Source organism: Harpegnathos saltator, unplaced genomic scaffold (assembly GCF_003227715.2).
Source record: "Harpegnathos saltator strain DR-91 unplaced genomic scaffold, Hsal_v8.6 scaffold124, whole genome shotgun sequence".
NCBI lineage: Eukaryota > Metazoa > Arthropoda > Insecta > Hymenoptera > Formicidae > Harpegnathos > Harpegnathos saltator.
Window position 1 is genome coordinate 99,158 of NW_020229900.1, and position 22,105 is coordinate 121,262.

General features: G+C 38.7%; 1 protein-coding gene across 1 annotated transcript; it reads left to right on the forward strand.

The window, feature by feature from the left end:
* The first annotated feature begins 1,122 nt into the window (after window positions 1–1,122).
* Window positions 1,123–20,689, forward strand: LOC105190861 (MFS-type transporter SLC18B1). The gene is made up of 8 exons (XM_011153848.3): window positions 1,123–1,587; window positions 10,716–10,811; window positions 11,459–11,749; window positions 14,037–14,157; window positions 14,233–14,456; window positions 14,579–14,754; window positions 14,907–15,075; window positions 18,643–20,689. The coding sequence occupies exons 1-8, from the start codon at window positions 1,477–1,479 to the stop codon at window positions 18,943–18,945; spliced, it is 1,491 nt and encodes a 496-aa protein (XP_011152150.1). The 5' UTR covers window positions 1,123–1,476; the 3' UTR covers window positions 18,946–20,689.
* Window positions 20,690–22,105: the final 1,416 nt, after the last annotated feature.

Here is a 22,105-nt window from a genome sequence, read left to right on the forward strand (position 1 = left end):
ATACAATTATATGGGGGTCGCTTATAGTTTCTGAGAAAATTGACTTTAAAGTTTTATAATTATACGTTGAAGTATATTCGAAATAGACAAGCAGTTTTCATTCACTTTAAATATAGGAAACAATACATATAAGCGGGAGAGGGGCACCTCCCCTTCCCCGCACCCCCTCCCAAAACAAATCCTAACCTAACCTAACTTATTGCATTTTTATATATTTTTGGACATTGTTGAAGAAAGTTCTCTTAAGATCTATCATCTGGCTCAACTTAACTTATTATAATATTTGCATATAATTAGGTGTTGTGACTTTTAAGGAGATCTTTTCAACATCGCCCAACAATATATAAAGATACAATAAGTTAGGTTAGGTTAGGATTTTTATAGGGAGGGGGTACGGGGGAGGGGCGAAGCCCTTCTCCCGCTTATATGTATTGTTTCCTATATTTCTATATATATGTTTGGATTAACTGTTTGGATTGTACTATAAATAACGTCAGCTTATGATATCTGGAATTTAATTCCAGGATAATCAAAATTCCAAAACTTTAAAATCAAATATCTCGGAAACTATAAGCAACCCCCATATAGTTGTATCAGGAAGTCACTCAGAATTTCATCCTTTATAACATATTTCAAAATGAAAAAAATCGGTAAGGTGTACCCTTTTCTATATATAATATTTACCAAAAAGGCAATTAACACCATTCATTTGAAAAGACCGAAATTACTTTCCGAACAATCCAATAATAACACGGATTCAAAAAGTCCCATTACGAACGACGCAACCGTCGTTCAGAATTCGCGAATCCAATTGGCCAATCTTTAGCCCAGCCGACGTTCGAAACATACGCTAATCGGATTGGCACATTTTTCAACGATTGCCGTTTTTCTCTGCCGAAACTGCCGGAAACGCACATTTCCGCTCGAGAAAAAAGCGCTCTTACGAGGCTCGATCGAATCCATAATGAAGACGACATGAAAAGAGAACGCTTAACGCCGCATTCATGTGAGAAAGAGAGAGAGAGAAAATGGCTTGTCGGGAGCAACGTCGGCAGCCGATAATGAATTAGAACCGTGGTAGGACATATCTGCCGACCTCCGACCCTGTGTTCTCGGCCGTTTCAACCTTAAAAGTGATCAGCGTCGCGCAGTGCGCAACGACGATTCTGCCACGCACGACTCACGCACAAAACGAACCGCGTGACGAAGAAGACAAGGCGAGAGGTGAGACAAGACAGAACGATCCTCGACGAAAGTGCTGGACAATGTATGGTGTACACATACTCGTTCGTATTATTCATCCCGAATGACTCGGCCAATCAGTCGATCGAATCGCGCCCTCAATGTCGTAGAGAAAAATATTTCATTTTCGCCAGTCGATTGAAGAGCACTCCGCGTCGCGAAAGACCAGCGTATCCGCGAGAGAACACGGACAATTGAGAGTGAGAAGATAAAGTGCGAAACGCAACTAGCAGAATGGTTATCCAATTCACCAAGAGACAATGGCTCACCCTCATCGTCATCAGCATCGCCGACTTCGCGAACGCTATCTGTGTGTCGCTGCAGGCGCCTTTCTACCCGCAGGAGGTAAGGACAACCATCGCGCCGCGAGTCCTTGGTAGAGGATTGGTCTCGCGGGAAAAGTGCGCGCGATCGTGAGCCGAAAGCCAATTAGATGGACGATTCTGTCTGTCGCGATTTTTCTCGACGCACCGAAAAGCTTCAGAAACTTCGAGAAAAGAAGCGCCTTCATAGGTGAGAAATCTCTCACGAGTGAATCCTTGCGCAACATACAGCTGCTGTCGCCTCTGTAGTCTCTCGGAACACAACGATAACAATCTAGCGACGGTCACATTCGTCACCTCAGACTTAAATGTATACATAAACTTTTCATTCGAGGTTTTCAAATAATAGAGAGAAGGACGCCTATATTGCTCTTCCACTGTCCATAGGCATTCGATCTTTATCTATTTGATGCCAAACATTTGATCCTTGTCTAAGATAATAACATCCAAAAAGTATTCTATTTGATTTTTCCTATAATCTCATATTCTAAGCGAAGGAAGCCTTTTACAGAAAAAGGATTCCTCTCTCGATAAAGCGATTAAAATAAACCATTCATCTATAATTTATTAGATATTATTCTATTTTCCTCTTATTTCAAGAGGATTTCCTCTTGTATCAATTAATTTTTCTCTTATATCAAGAAGAATATGTTGATTTGAATGTCGACTTCTTTTGTTCAATCGTGCTTTACTTTCAGATATGAACGAAAAAATAACCATATGTTTATGGGTCAGAATATTTGGGACGCTTTTTAAAAAGGTGTGTTGCTGTAACATATAACAAAAATAATTTATTCATATTTGGTCAAATACAGTTTATAATCTATTGCAGAAATCGAATAATATATTCCTTTTTTTAACTATATTTCATACAATTGGTACAAAACTGATTTATTTATTTGTTATGATAATTTTGTTATGATAATCTTATTTTATTCGCGCTTATTTATCGTAGAACTAGAGCCACATGTGCATCTATATATATTACTTTTTGCTGTACATTATAATATTTTCAAATTAACTAGTATAACCAGTAAGAATAAAATATAGTGGGAATAAATAATAATCCTCTTAACAAAAGATTAAATAATCTATGTGTAAATTTATACTTTTTTCTATTCTTATGCTTTTTTCAGCAGAAAGTCAAAAAAAATTTAACTAGAATTTTCATAATAATTTTTTTCTTCTTCCCCTATAAAAAAAACGTATAAGCAGTAAGAATAAAGTACAGTAAGAATAAATAATAATCCTCTTAAAAAAACATTAAATAATCTGTGTATAAGAAGAAATTTATTGGGTGAGTGCAAAAGTTCGTGCGGAGTTTCAATAGATGGAGTTATAAGCGTCGTAAAGTGTTGTCATTAATACTTCCATCTACATATTATATAACGTTGGAAAGGTGACGTCTTCAGCTGTTATTAAAAAAAAAATAATTTGTTTTCATACAAACTGCTTCGAGAAATATCACTTTAAAAATGAGTATCGATAAGGTGCATTTACGGCATGTTATGCTTTACGAGTTTCGGAAGGGAATAAACGTTGCCGCAGCCGTAAAAAACATTCAGGATGTTTATCAGGATGAAGCATCAGCTAAACGAACTGTGCAAAAAATGGTTTGCTAAATTTCAGCGCGGAGAATTTAACCTTGAAGACGAGCCACGCTCTGGTCGACCTTCTGATTGATGACGATGTTTTGCGTACTTTAGTGCTCAATAATCCGCGAATTTCAACAGAAGAAGTTGCTACAGCACTAAACGTTGACCGATCAACCGCTTTTCGGCGTTTAAAAAAGATGGGATTCGATTTGAAGCTCGATATATGGGTGCCCTATTTGCTGACCGAGAAGAACAAAATCAAGCGAATTTCTGCAGCCGTTTCTTTACTCGGGCGGCTCAATAACGAGTCGTTTTTGGATCGACTAGTGACGGGCGATGAGAAATGGGTCCTCTACAACAATGTTCAGCGCAAACGGACATGGAAACAATCAGGTGAGCATGGTGACGCAATGCCAAAGGCCAGTTTGCACCCGATGAAGGTGATGCTCTCTGTTTGGTGGGATTGCAAGGGCATAATCTATTTCGAGCTTCTCCCCGCTGGCGAAACGATTGATTCGGACAAGTACTGTCGCCAATTAACCAATCTGAATCGAGAAATAAAAGAGAAACGTCCGATTTTGTCAAATCGCAAGGGAGTCGTCTTTCATCACGACAACGCCAGACCACACGTTTCGAAAAAGACGCTGCGCAAACTGAAGAGCCTGAAATGGGATGTCTTAACGCATCCACCGTATTCTCCTGATATCGCACCATCTGACTATCACTTGTTCCGGTCATTGCAAAATTATTTAAATGGAAAAAACTTTGACTCTTTGGAGGCCTTAAAAAACGGCATCTCTTCGTTCTTCGAATCTAAACCGCGCAGTTTTTATGATCGAGGCATCCGTATGCTGCCAGAACGTTGGGAAAAGATTATAGAAAACGATGGAGAATATATCATTGATTGAATAAAGATTTTTGTTTGCCTAATCACTGTGTGACTTTTACTCACAAACTCCGCACGAACTTTTGCACTCACCCAATATATTAAAATCAATAAAATTTGCATTATATATATAACATATAATGTCCCTCTAACTTTAATAATATAGCGTGTTTATAATATTTTCCTCTTAATTTTGAAGAAATCCTCTTGAAGCCATATATAAGAATAAAATCCTCTAAAATTTAGATGATTCCGCTTATTCTGAAATTACTTTCTTTAGATGAAGGATATCTTCACCTAGCTCCCTCCAATGAGAACGAAGCCAAACAAAAATCGAATGCCTGGCATTCGCTGGCACAGGTCATCCTTCTCCGTTGTAGTTCTCGCGGTTTTTTGTGAAACACAAATCTGTACATTCGATGACGTTGCAAGACGACATGTAGAAATGGCCCGCTCCGCGAACTGTTAATTAAAACGGATCTCAGCGCGCCGTCGATTGGTCAGAATAGCTAATTGCTTACGTGTCAGATACGTCGTTATCTCCGTCGTATTTCGCTTGTCCACTGATTCGCCGACCGAGATTCGGCGGAGAAGGAGGCATCCCGCGAATCGCAACCGCGTGATTTTATCGCCCAGCAAACTATCTGCAGCATCAACGACGCGTTTCCACATTCCTGCTTACTCTCTTCTGCGGTCTTTTAAGGGTACGAAATGTACGAGACAGTATGAATGGCGAACCCTCGCGTATCTTGCCGCACAACGACGCGAGAGATTGTTCAGGCTTCCGCAACGGAGAAAAAAGTTCCATGATGAAACTCTCGTTGATACATATGAAACGAAGTGCTGTTGTGTCACGCGTGCGATTCGTTACATAGTAATCGCTTCGCAACGATACGGGCAACCGGCAGCAGTCACTTCGACCGAATCTCCGCTGCTGCTCGAGAACAGTTCGAGTCGAATTCAACGTACAACGTTTTCTGAAGCGCCGCGACGTGTCACGACGTGTGTAATCAGCCGACGAAAATCTCGCTGCATCGTGGATTTTAAATGCTCAAAATCATCAGACAGAGCGCAAAGCGTGGTCTGCCTTGAAAGAGAAAAAAAGACGAGAGAAACATGTACACATTCGTCGTAAAATTCGGGAGATAATCTCTAATATCATTAGCTGCGCGTAGGTTTCCAATCCCGGGATCCTGGAATCCCAGCCAAATTTTTGGTCCCGAAAATACTTGGGATTCAACATCACAAATCCCGGGATTTCAGGATTTCAAAATTTAATGTTTAGCGTCTATATAATACTTACGTTTTACAAAAATTTTACTTTAATAATTATTATTTATTACTAATATTTTAGATCATTCGCTAGAGAAATGTGTATTTATATTTTAAATTTAATTCAATGTATTATTTTTATTTGTTTTAAATATTAAGGGAATTTTCCATTTTTAATTTCGCGAATAAACTGGCGCAACACAGACTCGAATTCGGGATCCTCGAGGTTTTTAATTATAACGGTTTTTGTGCAATCATTAATGTAAGTTGCTTTTATTTTTATTAAAATTTTATTTTTTGTTTGTCATAATATTCATAAAAGTCTATGAACATTCTATAAATAAAATAATTCTATTATTTGTAAATATTCTTTGTTTCTTTCTTTATATACGATTTACGATTCTTTATATAGGTATATATATAATCCCGGGACTAGTCCCGGGATCCCGGGATGGAATCCAAAAAATCCCGAAATCCTAAGTTGTATCTGAGATTGGAAACTCTAGCTGCGCGTGTCGGATAAACAATTTGTTGCTCGACTCTGCCGACTCGTGCCCCGCCACGAGAGAGGCTAATATTTAACAAGGCGATAAGCGCCATTTATCCGGCCGATTTTTTCGTCCCGTGGCCGTCGACCGATGCGACTATGGCTGATCTGTCAGCCTTGGACACATTTGTCAAATTGTCACACCATCGTCATCGCACCACTGACGCATCTCTGACGCTTATTATTTCGACGGGGATTTTATTATCTGCCTGACGCTCTTCGCCAAGCTCAACGTCGACTTCACCACGCGTGGACACGCGAGGCCGTTCGCGCATGCCCGATTATTGTATTAATAACTCCCGCAGATAAAATCGTTCAAAGACGCTTTAATAGGGCGAAAAGACGCGATGCTCTCGGTCCCATTCAGCGTCGTGTGAATAACAACGCCGTCACGATTCTTCAGCTTCCATTCGTCGTACGAAGTCAAGCTCGATCTGCCACTTTTGTCTCCTATGTGATCGCGATAATCACGCTCAGGATTTATCTGCGAATTTGTATGATTAAAATGCCTCGCGCATTTGTTGCAAACCGGCAATTTTTCAACAGGGATTTTTCAGCGCGAACGCGCTTTCACCACCTTTCCAAATTGTATTTTTTTCCCGCGACGCGTTTCGCTCGCAGAGAGACGAGGCAAGTCGTCATCAGTATTTCGAGCGGCTTGTTTTGCTTCCAACTAGCCTGATCGCTTATCATCAGTGACACGCGCTCATATACGTCCACTGTCACGTTTGAAATCTTAACTAAAAACATTTTCGATTTCGTCGATTTAACTTGGTGCCGCAACTGCGTTATTTCGCAATCATTTCCGTCCAAGACATCGAAGAAACATTTCACTAGCGATATTGCGGCACGATTGGTGATACTAATACTAAGTTAACATCGCACGCGCGTGATAATTTTTTAGATATCATAACTGTTAATAGTAATTCTTTAGATATTATAATATTCTCTTGGGACCGCGAATGTGTCAGGATAGAAACAGTAAAAAGAATCGGTAAATCATCAAGATCAATGGAGATTTCACCGACTAGCCACGGGAGATGCACGACGTTGTGAAATGCCGGATGCGGATAGGAACTGATAAATTTTATCGTCGTCGCGCGGTCAATTAGCCTCGATATAGCGTATCATGTTCAATTTGTCCAAATGATCACGTGGGACCAGACGTGAAAACATTTCTCCGAGTCACGGTCGTTCTTAATCGCCGATTTAGAGATCCACGTGAACGGCTATTGAGATGGACGAAGAACGAAAAAGCACGCAATCTCCTCGCGCACCCATTTAGGAGCTGTCGCAGGACACTTTGGGGGGAAAACGCAGAGATTTGAACATTGTTAATCGTGACTTCTCCCGCTGCACAATGCGTTACATTCATATCCGCGTCAAATCGAACGAACAAACTTGGCGCATTCCTTGCGTCGCAATTTTCACGCGGCTTGCACGCGATTATCGCCAAGAAGACGTGCACGCTTAACGTTTTACAACAATATCGCATCTTCTGCTGCAGACTTGCAAGGATAAAAATGCAACGCCAACTCCCGTCCCGTCCCGTGCGAGCAGAGATAACAAACGGCAGAAAGCAATAAAATCAAACTCACCCGAAGTATTATTGTTTTAATCGCACTTACGATTGTAAACGGTTTCGGTTATTGTAACATCGAGAGCTTTGAACGTTTCGCGCCTCTCAGGTCGCTCATATCCAAAAAAAAAGTAATTTCAGAACAAGCGGAATCATCGAAATTTTAAAGGACTTTACTCTTATACAGGGTTCTCAAAAAGTCTTCGAACGATAAAATATCTCGAAAACAATCAGTTTTTGGAAAAAATGTTTCAGACAAAAGTTGTAAGGTTTAAAATGATCTATTTACTGATCTTATCAGTTTGACCTTGGCTAGCGTCAACAAGGTCAGGGCAAAGTCACCTTGAACTTTTCATCGTACAACCTCCACGCGGTACACCTTGGGTAATGCTAATGCCGACGGTACTGTAACTTTGAAGCTTCATAACTCGGGATGTACTTAACAAAAAAATACTTTGTTGTAGTGTTTTGGGAAGCTCTTGAAATACGTTATAAGAATATGCCAAAAAATGTAGGGCATTCCATTTGAAAAGTTCAAGGTGACTTTGCCCTAATCTTGTTGACGCTAGCCAAGGTCAAACTGATAAGATCAGTAAATAGATCATTTTAAACCTTACAACTTTTGCCTGAAACATTTTTTCCAAAAACTGATTGTTTTCGAGATATTTTATCGTTCGAAGACTTTTTGAGAACCCTGTATATGGCCTCAAGAGGATTCCTCTAAGATTAAGAGAAAATATTGTTGTGTCCGAGCCACAAGGTTTGTGATAGCGTCCGTTGTCCGTGAGCCTTAGGCATCTGATACTGATTTTGACAACTGAACGAAAATTGTCTGAAAGACGGAAAATCGATAAGAAGAAAACAACAACAGCTGACAGAGAGTCTCTGGCAAGCTGTCATCGTAGACAGACGCGAGAATTGTAGATCAGAGAATTATTCTTGTTTAAAGCTTGAGTGAGCTGCGCTGTAAATAATAAAGCTTGTTATTCTTATGCGAGTGTTTTCATTTACCTGAGTGCAAGCGCGAGTGCGAGAGTGAGCGCAACAATATTATAAACACATTATATTCTTAAAGTTAGAGGGAGATTATATGTTATAAGTATAATACAAATCTTATTGATTTTAATATAAATTTCCTCTTATATACAGATTATTTAATCTTTTTTTAAGCGGATTATTATTTATTTTTACTATACTTTATTCTTACTGGTTATACTGGTTAATTTGAAAAAATTATTATAATGTACAGTGAAAAATAATATATATAGATGTACTTCTGGCTCCAGTCTTACAATAAATAAACACGAATGAAATAAGATTATCATAACAAATAAATTTCCAATCAGTTTTTTGTCGGTTATCAGTTATGGACTTCTTAGCTACAAAAAATGTTCATCATAACCATCATAACAATTGTATGAAACATAGTTAAAAAAAGAATATATTATTCAACTTCTTGCAATAGATTGTAAACTGTATTTGATTATATTTTCTTCATTTTCTGATTCTTGGTCTGTTTTTTGTAGCTGCACTGTTGAACTGGTGCAATAAGTTAAAGTGAGACAAATATAAGTTTTCTCATTCTAGCTTATTGCACCAGTTTAGCAGTGCAGCTACAAAAAAGAGACCATCTATTTCATAGGATTCATCAATTTTAATGATTCTTTTTTGTTTATCTACTATTTGAATACTTAATTATGATAAATGTTCATTGATTTCATCAATATTATTTATATTTTCTTTGTTATGAACAAATTAAGACGAAAAAAAGGGTTCTTTTAGAATAAATTTGTTTCTGAAAAAAAATCCCCCATAAACATGTTTTCTACTTAAATTTATGTTTTTGAGGTCGCTGATTATTAATTCGCTATCAGGTTTGAGTACAACAAAGTATTTTTTTTGTTATAAACAAAATATTGAAGCTAAATTTCGAAAATTTGTAGAATTGTGCTGAAAAGTTGATATTCTAAGTATTGTTTTTCTACAAAGGAGCAAGTTTTCTATATTATATTTATCATTTTAAGTCGCTGATTACGAATCCGTTGATGAATTTTTGTTATATTAGTATTTTTCATGGTATAAACAAAATATTGAAGAAAAACACAAAAATTGTGGAATAGCATTAGAATTCGATAATCTTCAACGTTTTTCTTTTTACATTCATAGTCTTGAATTCGTTACATATGTGCAGATGGTTCAAAAATTTGTCGAATATTTTACTATAAATAATTTATTTATTATTGTTCCGACAAATGGTGATTTTTCTTTGCAAAGAAAGCGACACGTGTTTCTGCATAAATTTAGATGCACTAAACACTAATTTGCTATTAAAATTGACCTAGGGATTCAATCAAATACAAAGAATAATAGCTTTTGTACGGATTTGTCAACTAAATATCCTTTCAAGCCGCCATATTGCGTCTTCCATTTTGGATCGTATTTTTTCGAAATTCTGATGACAGATTCGAACTCAGCGACCCTAAAAACGTATAGAATTATAATTTTTGTGAGAAATCGACCACTCACTTAATTGCGTGACAAAAAGCGTTCTAAATATTCTGACCCTGACCTGATATGGTTATTTTGTCGTTCATGTCTGAAGGCAGAGCATGACTAAACAAAACAAGCGGACATTCAAATCAAGATATTCCTCTTCATATAAGAGCAAAATTAATTAATACAAGAGGAAATCCTCTTGAAATAAGAGGAAAATAGTTAGAATAGTATCTAATAAATTTTAGATGAATGGTTCACTTTAATCGCTTCATCGGAAGAGGAATCCTTTTTCTGTAAAAGGCTTCGCTTGGAATATGAGACTATGGGAAAGATCACTCTATAAATAGCATACTTTTTTTCTGGGTACACAATTGCGGCCGACTGGACAATCGATTTTCCAGCTGGAGCCTTCGGAGGATGACTGCGACGGAGGCTCACAGTGTGTCGTAGTTTTCCTTATCGCTCGACATATCTCCGAGGGTGTTTTCTATGTATCCACGACGTAGCCGAACGCAGCATCGCGACGTTCGATAATTTGGCCTGTAATCTCGCGCGTGGAGAGCGTCCAAAGTTTATCGGGATATTATCTCGACGAGAATTAATTGCAATGCGGCGAGATAATGGACCGAGTTGCTGCGTAGCACGACGCGCCTACTGATCCTCGAGCGAGCTCGAGCGACTCGCCGCTGTCGTCGTCGTCGCGAGTCGCGAATCGACGCGACGCGCGCATTACATTTCTCATCGATGACTATTCTCTGTTTCTTTGTTTTCGCAGGCGGAGAAAAAGGGCGCGTCGCCGTCGGAATATGGCTTGGTCTTCGGTATCTTTGAGTTGGTGGTCTTCATCATGAGCCCGCTCTACGGACAACACGTGGGTGATACGTAACGTAATTCATGCGAGCGCGAACGCGCACGATGCTGAATCTCGGCACGATTAATAACAGCAACGAACGTAACGTAAACGAGGAAAACGTAATATCGAAGCGATATTCGTCCGACTGGGTCGGCATGAATTTGTCCGTAGATTGTGGATTATTTCTCCCGCGAGTATTCTCGGCACCGGGAGCTGTTCCCTTTTCGCGTAATAAATAGTAGTAATCTTAAGCGCGGAAATATTCGTCACAAATGTTATAACTATCATCGCAGAGATAATTTTCTGTGAAAATATGTATGAGAAAGTAATGATAAATATATTTAAGCACGTGAATCCCGCCGAGACCGCCTACGCAATGATTTCAAGTCTCAGAGCGGAGCGTCGACGTCTGCAGTTCTTCAGGCTCACTGATTATTACGGATTTCGATAAAACACAATCATGTTTTCGCATAAATAAAGATAATACGCGCGAGTACATTCGACGAAAATTGTTTATCGGAGCATTCTACGAAATGTACTTCTCGAAAAAACGTTGAAAAAGCGTCGGTTCTATTTTGAAAATCGCATCGCGTGCGAAATTTTTCTCTCCTTTTTCAATCCGAGTTTGAAAACTTAATAATGAATCGCGTGTGTTGTATCCGCAGCTCAATCGAATCGGACCAAAGATATTGTTCAACGGCGGCATCTTGACCACCGCGACATGCGCCATATTTTTCGGTCTGTTGGACAAAGTCAACGGCCACTATCCTTTTATAATTCTGTCCTTCGTGATCAGGATTATAGAAGCGATGGGAAACGGCGCGTTCTTGACGGCCAGCTTCGCCATCATCGCCATGGAATTTCCCGACAATGTCGCTACAACATTCGCCAGTTTGGAGACCTTTTTCGGCCTGGGTCTCATCGTGGGTCCCACCGTAGGTGGTGCACTCTATCAGGTACCATTCAATGCACGCACATTGTACCGACAGAGACACTCCTCGATCTTTAAACTTCGAACATCGAACTTTAAGCCTGTTTCGAAATTAGTTTTGGAAACTTTGGTTTTAGCTGTAAGTTTTAGTTAGTAGGCCTTAAACTTTTGAATGCTGAGTATTCCCAGCCGAAACGCTCCGAAACGTGAGAATGGTACGCGACTCGCAATTGCGATTGCTAAGGACGAAATATTTTTCTGCATAGTGTAAACTCTGTTGATTGATTGTATAAGGCGCAACCAAGTAATAATTGTAATTCTTCAGTTACGACAAATTAAATAATGCAAGAAAATAATTTTCGAGCATAAATTATCTTATTAAAATCATTAAAATTTTAAACATGCCTCAATTTAAAAATATTAGTGAATCTGAATATTTAAACCTGATAAATATAACAAAAAATATGGAAAACTCTAAACTTATATTTTAAACAACAAAATATTCATTTTTAAATCACATAAATACTTTATATCTACAGCAGATTCATTTAGCAAAAAAAACTTTTATATACTGTCCAGGATTTTTTAGAAATAAAAAATTGTGAAGATTAATCAGATTAAACTGAGGAGGAAAGTCAAATATCATTTTGCAAAAATCGCAATAGTTATTAAGTTATTAACGATTGAAAATGACCACATCTAGAGGCTCCTTTAATTGATAACTTTAATTGAAAATTTGCGTACATGAGTATGCAAATTTTCAATTAAAGTTATCAATTAAATGATTGCAAAAAGACTTTTTTATTCGGAATAACCTAATCTACAATTATATGACGACTATTGTGTTTAGCAACAAGTTCAAGATTTAGGGTTCAAAGTTCAATATTCATATCTATCGCTAGACACAATAACCGTCATATAATTGTAGATCAAGTCATTCTGAACAAAACAGTCCCTTATCTTTTGCAAATAAATTTAAAACACAAATTAAACAAAACAAAAATTAAAACACAAATTTTCAAGTTATCAATTAAAAGAGCTTCTAGAAATTGTCATTTTCAATCATTAATAACTTAATAACTATTACGATTTTTGCAAAATGGTACTTGACTTTTCTTCTCAGTTTGATCTAATTAATCTTCACAATTTTTCATTTCCAAAAGATCCCGGACATCCTGTATATTGATATAATTAAAATTGTTTAATTATTTTGTAAAAAATTGAAACTACCTATTTCAAATTCACTAAAATTAATAATTAATTTGAGTGCGACGGGTCTCACAAAAGCAATTATCAATACACAAATCAACATCGCATTTTCTGCATTTATATCGCATGTCGCTTCTTTTTTTGTTTTTACAAATGCATTTTCTTCTTGCTAATCGTGCACTGCTCATTTGATCCGAACATTTTATACGAAATACCTATATGTTAAATGAAATAGACAGAACAATAGCTTATATAAATGGAATTTCTTTTTTTTGTTTACTGTTGTTGTTAACGAACGTATATATATTCATTTCATACACTAATAATTGTCAGTGCAGTACGTGTGAGATCGAAAAAATGGACAAAGGCATATATGCGTCCACAACATTCAAAGAATTAAATGTGAATACGTTCTGTAATTAATCAGCTGATTAATTATCAAGATAATAGGTAGTAGAAAATTTATCGAATTCTCTATCTAAATTAATAGCTGAAACCAAATTTGTAAACGAAATAATACATAATTGTGAACGTCCAAGCGTGATCAGCTGATCAATTACTGAACGTGTCTAAATTAGTTTAAGGTCTACCAATCTTATAACTAAAACCAAAGTTTCCGAAACATATTTCGAAACAGGCCTTTTACCTCAGACGAACGTGATACGTTGAACGACCCGTTTAATCACGCGCAACATTAATTATCGACTCGCGATATCAATAATCCTAACATCCAATTAATATTAACATGCACTCACGATCGGACATATAATTGCAGTATTTTGCTCAATATTCAAACAATTTACGAACATGTGAGTAATATTTTTACAGAACGATTAGTTCATTCACATATTACCCCTGATGAAAAGGTTTACCAAGCAAAACTTACAGACATATCACGTTTCATCCCCCAAAAACGAAGCAACTTTTAAAATTCCAAACATTAAAGACATTAAAGAGACTGCAGTCTCCGCAACATGTTAATCTCCCTAACGTTAATTTGAACTGTGACGTCAACTATAACTGTCAATATCCAAGTCCTATCATCCGTCCATTTTTGTCCTTTATAAATGTGCTTTCGCCCATGCGGAATATGGACACGCTAGGTCGGTGGATACACGACCCCGTTCGTGGTGCTCGGATCGGCATTGTTCTTGGCAGCTGTCATGACCGCGTTCGTCCTACCAGTTCACAACGACCATGAACAAGATGACCGCAACACCGGAGGTACGATTCTCGAGCGGATGTGTTCAGCATGCGACCCAACCTACGTTCTAATCGCCTTTCGCACGATATTCGCAGGGGTGAGAAAACTCCTCAAGATTCCCGGCGTGCTGATTGCGTCCATGTCGATAATCGCGACGAGCGTGAGCATCGGATTCCTACAAGCGACCTTGGAACCGCACTTGAGGCAATTCAACCTGAGCCCAGTAGTACTGGGCCTAATGTTCGTCATCAACGGTGGCACGTACGCATTGGCCGCGCCAGTCTGGGGTTGGCTTTGCGACAAACACTCACACCCCAAGGTGCGAAAATCAATCCGGACGCTATTGAATGCGAATGTCTCGCTCGTCCGTCGGCCCCGGGACATTTAATTCGCTTAGAGTGCATGTGTGCGTCGTTTCTAAAAGAATACAGTATCTTTCAGGTGGCAACTGTCGCTGGTTGTATCTTGGTGATGATCGGATTCTCTTTGATCGGCCCAGCACCGTTCATCCCGTTGCCCACTACAATATGGGTAACCATTTGCGGCCTTGTGATACACGGCTTAGGCATGGCAGCACAACTGGTTGCCAGTTTCACCGACGCCTTAAGGACATCCGTGTAAGTCGCGCAAGTCGGAGTGACTGTAGCGTCCTCTAGACGATTTTCGTCATGCGCGTGATTCGTTGAGAAAGATACATATGTTCCCGAGATGCATCTCTCGTGAATGGAATTTTTAGAAAAATATTCTCTTATCGATTTCTCTTGTCAAGCTCCTATGGACTCCCGAACAATATCGAGACTTACGGCCTAGTTAGTGGATTATGGACGAGTACTTTCGCCTTGGGCGCCTTCATCGGCCCTAGCGTCGCTGGAATTCTATTGGACAACATCGGTTTCAGAAACGGTTCCATGTTCATCATCTTGCTTCACATGCTAGTGGTATGTATCGTTCACTTGACGCTCGCGTTGCGAAACTACATCGCATATCCTGGATACCATTTCGATTCTCGTCACGAACGTCGTCTCACCTTTCGCGTGCGATGAAATATTAGGAGTGTGATTTAGTTTTGAGGGTTTTGCAAGAGATGACATTAATGTCAGTTTTGTCGAAGACATTCCAATCAGTTGCTATTGTTTCTTGATCCTGTAGTATTAATCCATGATATTCAGTCATTTACTAACAATAGACGCAGTAAAAATCGTGTTGACACCATCTTAAAAATGGAGCATTTTCGACGCGAGTTGTTTTTTAATCGGGAGAAAACGGCGGCTGAAAGTCATAGAATTTTAATAGAAACTTAGGGTGATGTTAATCCATCAATTAACACGTTCGCGACTTCGTGACCCACTGGTGGGTCACACTGGTTTATATTAATAGACGTGCGTGTCCACCGGTGGGTCACACACTATGAAACATTGCACTGCTTCTGAAAGTCTCTGTGTGTATCGGGGGCTCTATATATCATAACTACGGCTACATGAGAAACGTATCTGTGTACTAGCAACATGGTTTGTCGATCAGACAATTATAGCAAATTTGTTATAAAACAAACGCAAAGAAGCAATATATTAAAAAATAAATTGTGCGTCCTTTAGAGTGAACCAATGGATTTATTGATTGTCGCGAACGTGTTAAGACATAAAAATTGGTTTAGACGATTTAAAAGTGATGGTTTCAATGTTAACGACAAAGATCGCTCGGAACAATCAAAACGGCTTGAAAATGCAAATTTGCAAGCATTATTAGACGAAAATTTAACACAATCCACTTCAGAATTGCCAGAATATTAAATGTTCATCGTACAACAGTTGCTAAACGTTTACATGATATGGGAAAGATATATAAAGGAGGAAAATGAGTTCCACATCAATTATTAGAAAATGCCATTGCGAACCGAATGAACCGAATTTGCATTTCGTTGATCGCCAGATAAAGAATGAAGAGTTTTTTGTATCGGATTGTATCGGATTACTGAGGATGAAAAATCTATTTTTCTATTTCGATAATTTCAAACGAAAAAAGTTACGAGTTGATCTAGGCCAACCAGCAACATCCACTTCGAGGCGCAATACTCACAGTTCATACTTATCACTGTAAGATGTATTTGGTGGGATCAAGAAGGTGTTGTGTATTATGAACTGTTAAATCTGTATGAAACTGTCACTGCTGATGATTATCGACAGTACTTAAGGTAAACGTACCGAATTAACAACCGACGTTAAACAAAGATAATTTCTGAGAGTTTATTTTAAAAGAGTGGTGTTAGGTAAGATTATGAATCTTAAAAGTTATTATCGTAAATTATCGAAAACACACATACAAATTAGAAATAAATAAACAAGATTATTTATTTATATAAATTATATTATTTAATTCTATTATTTACATAAAAGAATTAAGTGTAAATTGCAAATTACGCCCACTGAAATTGTAAGTCTCAATTTACGCCACTGATTATGTACCAAATGACGCCACTCTCTATATTATATTATATTATATTATATATAAAAACCATATAACTTTATAATATACCTTTTTATCATCTTTTATTATATTTTAATCGTACAAAACTAAAACACTTTATATTACTATCCACAAATATCTCATTTTATCATATTATGAGGCACAATGTCACTTCGTAAGTTAGTAATCATTTAGAAGCAAATTCAGTCGAAAATAATCAAAAGTGACAGATCTTTGATATAGGCTTTTGAAATTGGTTTTCACGGAAAATTACATTTTCGTATACTTACTTTAGCGGAGCCATTTGACACACTATCACAACCTCTTTCCGGTAATTTTTAGACAACTTTTATTCAGCTGTGCGCTTTTATTACACGCATAGAATAAGCTAAGGTGGCGCAATACGGGTCAGTGACGTAATTCAGTACGTTTACCTTATACAAATTGAAGCAAGCATTGGACCACCAATTGCGACTAAACGACGCAAAGTGATTCTTCTTCACGACAATGCTCGACCTCATGTTGTATTATCAGTGAAGCAAACGCTATTAGAGCTGGAATGGGAAGTCTTAGCACACACCGCGTATCCACGAGACATTGGCTGCATTCAGAAGAACAAAATAATCAGTGAGCGCTTAGGGATTCTCGCTCCTGATTGGCAAATACTTCTGGGTCTATGAAGAATCTAAAAGAATGCTCCAGTCACAGACAATAATCACTAAGCGCTCACTGATCATTTTGTTCTGCTGAACGCAGCCATTGCTCCATCCGATATTCACTTGTTCTGGTCGATGCAATATGTTTTAGAGGATACATATTTTCATAACTTCGAACAAGTGCGCAAATTTGTTGAAAATTGGATCAACTCCACAGAAGAATCTTTTCTTCGGAATCCATCTCTTGCCAGAAAGATGGGAAAAAGCTGTAGAAAATGAAGGAAAATATTTGTTTAGGATATTCGTTTACTATCTTGTTTAAGGAAATCAGTTTCTAAGGAAAAAATCTCAAAACTAAATCACATTCCTAATATATCATTTGAATATTTCCTAAAGGGTTAGGCCACCTTGGACGGGTCAAAATCACTGTCATGTCCGGGAATTTTTTCTAAGGACATAACAAAAGAAATACAAAAATAAAAATAAGATATTTATCGAACAACTCTTTAAGGGAAGAAAGTATTTTTTTGTAAATATTTTAAACAAAATGGCGGCGTTGAAGACACTTTTTGACCGACGCTCTCAGAGGTATTTAATCTCATAGCTACAGCATTACGGCGGACGTAAAACAAAAACGAAAAAATTTGTATCATCTAGATGCTAGAAACTGAAGAAGTACATATAAATTTTGCGAAATATTAAAAACTTTTTTACAATTAACACTTTTGCACGAAATTTTTAGGTCAAAACATGAAATTTTTTTTTCAAGTGTTTACCATTTCCACAAAAATAAATATTTCTAAATATCCATATGTATTTCTTCAGTTTCTGGCATCTAGATAATAAAATTTTTTTCGTTTTTGTTTTACGTCCAATGCTGTAGCCGTGAGACTGAACACCGTTGAGAACGTCGGTCAAAAAGGATTCCCGGTGTCTTGGCTTCAAAGTCGCCATCTTGTTAAAAATATTTACAAAAAAAATACTTTTTTTCCCTTAAAGAGTTACTTAATAAATACCTTATTTCCATTTTTGTATTTCTTTTGTTATGTCCTCAGAATAAATTCCGGAAATGACAGTGATTTTAATCCGTCCAAGGTGGCCTAACCCCTTAAATATAAAATTAGAAACTCTCTCTGAACTACATCGCGCAGGAAGCTTCGTAATACGAATCCAACACGAGTACCCGATCTCTACCTCGAGTTCTCAACCCACCCGATTGCCGACGTTCCTATTAGCCCCAAGCTGACATAATCCCATCGTAAAAGAAAAAGAAGAAACAAAACAAAAGAACGATGAAATATCGGCACGATCGAAACCGATCGGAGACGTTCGCGAGACGTCGAACGGCGGCAGCGAGGTAAAAATAACAAGTCGCACGATTCACAGGCCGTGATAGCTGGGCTCTACTTGAGCTGCTCTCGTAAACCCAAGCCATATACCGAAGTTGGCACCGACGATGATCCCAGGACACTGTTGACGGACAGCAGCCGCTCGAGGAGCGGCAGTTCGCGTCACGGCGGACGGGGCCAAGGTGTGCCGATCGACAAACCCAACGGCATGAATTCCCTGTTCGCGTGCAACAGCTACTCGAACAGGGCCGGAGCATGGTCTAGGGCATCGTACAGCGGCCGGTACTCGCACAGCTACGGCTCTATAGAGACCAAGCGATACTTGGAGATGACCACGTGATAGCACCGAACCGATCATATCCTCTCACACCTCGACGTAACAATGCAAACTCGACACAAAGACGCGGAGCAGAAGATCTCGTGCGAACGAATTAGAGGACTTCAACTTTCCGTTCTCATCGATCCCTCACACCGATGATGACCAGCCGAGAGGCGGCTCGGTCTTCGCGATTCGCGTACGCGGAAGACTAAGAGTCATTGCCGTTTCATTCGCCGACCAACGGGGATCAGTCGTCGAGATTTGCAGCAGACAACTATTCGGACGTTTCACGCGGACGGTCGACAAACTGTATCTAAAGTTAATAGTTAGAACTGATGTATGTATATATATATATGTGTATATATGTATATATATATATGTATATGTGTGTGTGAGCGTAAAGCATGTAACTAGCAGTCATATCTGCAGCATGATACTTTTATCGCGAATACCATAAAGCGGAATATCGGTCGTAGAGGTAGTAAAATATGAATGGATTATAATGAATTACAACGGCCGTGCCGGTTCCTTCCACTGTTACGTCGTCGATTTACATAGGCGCGAGTGCAAACGCACGACTCGTATTTTTATCTGAGTTTAGTGTAAGTCTTGTGAATATCAGATTATACTCGATGGGTGCTATTCAGAGACAAAACGACTTTAGCTTAGACGTAATCCAACAATAGCGTAAGAAGAGACTAACGACATTTGTATTCAGAGACACTCTCTTATGATTTGGTCTTGTATTAAACACAGCTTAAACTACCCGGAGGGGTAGTAGTCTAAGGTTGATTTAACCTTTTAACTGCGGGGCGTATACGCCCTGATATATCCGTTGATATATCATCAAGAATTCCCTTGTAACATTCTCACTTGGCCTTACTCGTGTTCGTGTCCGTACATCTTCTCTCGATAATGTTCTTTCTTCTTAATATCAAATCCGTCAGGAAGCTTTTCTCCTCTGCGGTCTAAATGATTCTTCTGCTTTGTTTTATTTTATTAAATCTATTGAAATCTATTGAATTTATTTATCTATTGAATTTATTGAATCTATGGTATCTATTAAAAGTAATTTTACTGTCACTGAATTAAGAAAAAAAGGTTTCACAATTATAAACACAAACCTCAAGAGTTGCGGTTTGTTGACAATTCGCCGGTGATTGCATTTCATTGGCTATGAAGTACCTGAAAATAAGCAATTAAATAAAAGATCCTGCTGCGAGTATCGCCCGAAGGATCCGAATATTCTTAGTGCGGATACCAAATTTAAAGCATTCTGGGAGAATGTCTCTGAATAACATAATTAGTTAATTCATCGTTAATTAATGGATAGAATAGATTATCAAAGGCTTAACTTATAAGGCAGGACTAAAATAAAATTATTATGGTTTTACACGCTGCCTCTGAATAACACGCCATGAAGATACAAGTGTATCTTTCAGCAGCGACGTTCACATTCCCATCCACGAAAATGCAACAACTTGTCACGAAGGCAGAGTCAATCGCGATATTTCGGTGCAAAGACTCGCGATCGTGAATTCTCTCCTCCAGCGGGGGGACTTGTAGGAGATGAAAATTTGTTCACTCAGTTTACGCTGGAGCAAAAGACACACACGTATAATCGCCATACAGAACATGCGGTATTGCGAACAGTCAAGGGCGCGAACACTCAAGGAGCAGAATTACAAGCGATATCCGGCGCAGGAGTGCGATAGGAAGAGACGAGATACGCGCCACGACTAGGCGATAGACGACTAGAACGCAACAACAAGCAGTATTCACGGAGTGCGTTATCGGCGCTCGACGATTATCGCGATTTATTCAGCGGGCTCGTCCCTGCGCCGTTTTCCTCTTGCTTGAGAATTCTCGACCCGCTCCGATTTCCGTCCCGCTGACATCGCGGGGCCGTTATTACCGCCGCAGTAGCCGCGCGCCCTCGAGAGGAAGTGGAGAATCGTATCGCATGCGAAGGCCACGTACGTGCGTAAGCGGTGACTGCAAGTGCTGTCGGTTTTAATATTGACACACTTTGTTGGGACTTTTACTCTTCGCTCACGCCCCGCGCGTCATATAAATCGATCGTACTGATAACGCTCGGCGTGCACCGTCGACCAGCTCTCTCTCGCGCGGTAATCGATGAAGATTATTGATGCCGTAACAGTGCAGGGAATAGCCTGACTGTCTCACCGCGATGTTACAGATATTTTGTGTGAGGCGCGCCGAACGTTCCGAATGTCACGTCGCGGATTAAAGTAGATGCTGAGAGTCCGGAGGAAACGCGGCCGGTCGATACTTAATTAATAGGGACCCTCATTTGCGCAACAGCGTAATCGCGTAATTCTAGATTCAAGCTCCCACGGGCGCATCGTAGGTGCTAATGATACACGGCATGAGGCGATATTATGGCGCCAACTATGCAAATGATTGTCGCGAGTGCGATGATTATGACCAATTATTTCTATTATCGCTCATGGAAGGAGAAGCCGAGGGAATGTATCAAGCGAAACTAAATGTTATTGTACATACGCTTTTATCTACTGTTGCCATTTTATCTCGCTAACTGTTACTCGCGCCTTGTGTGCATTTACATAATATTGAGTAGCAATAAAAACGTTCTCATTTAGCACAATCATCTGATGACTTTCAATCTCCACGAGCGCGAGCAAGATATTCGCCGTTACTCGCTTTTTACGTCGCACTATTAATTAAATAATTCTAACAAAAAAATTCACAATCAATTATTGAGTAATCATAACAAAAAAAAATTCATATTCGAAGCATCGTCGTCGTTTGATTTCTTAATTGCTGGAATGCGCGATAATTGCCGCTACTCGCTTTTCAGGTCGCACTATTAAATAATTATAACAAAAAAATTCATATTCGATTATTAAGCAATTATAAAAAATCATTAATTATTAAGTAATTAGAACGAAAAAATTCATACTCGATTATTAAGTAATCATAATAAAAAAAAATTCATATTCGAAGCATCGTTGTCATTTGGTTTCTTAATTGCTCGAGCACGTGATAATCGCGCGCTACTCGCTTTTCGAGTAGCATTATTAAGTAATTATAACAAAAAAATTCATGTTCGATTACTAAGTAATCATAACAAAAAAATTCCTATTCGAAGCATCGTCGTCGTTTGGTTTCTTAATTGCTCGAACACGTGATAATCGTC

Coding starts and splice junctions, on each gene's coding strand:
- LOC105190861 (XM_011153848.3), top strand. CDS start 1,477: ATGGTTATCCAATTCACCAAGAGACAATGGCTCACCCTCATCGTCATC. Junction 11,750..14,036: donor TAGGTGGTGCACTCTATCAG/GTACCATTCAAT, acceptor TGGACACGCTAG/GTCGGTGGATACACGACCCC. Junction 14,457..14,578: donor ACAAACACTCACACCCCAAG/GTGCGAAAATCA, acceptor AGTATCTTTCAG/GTGGCAACTGTCGCTGGTTG.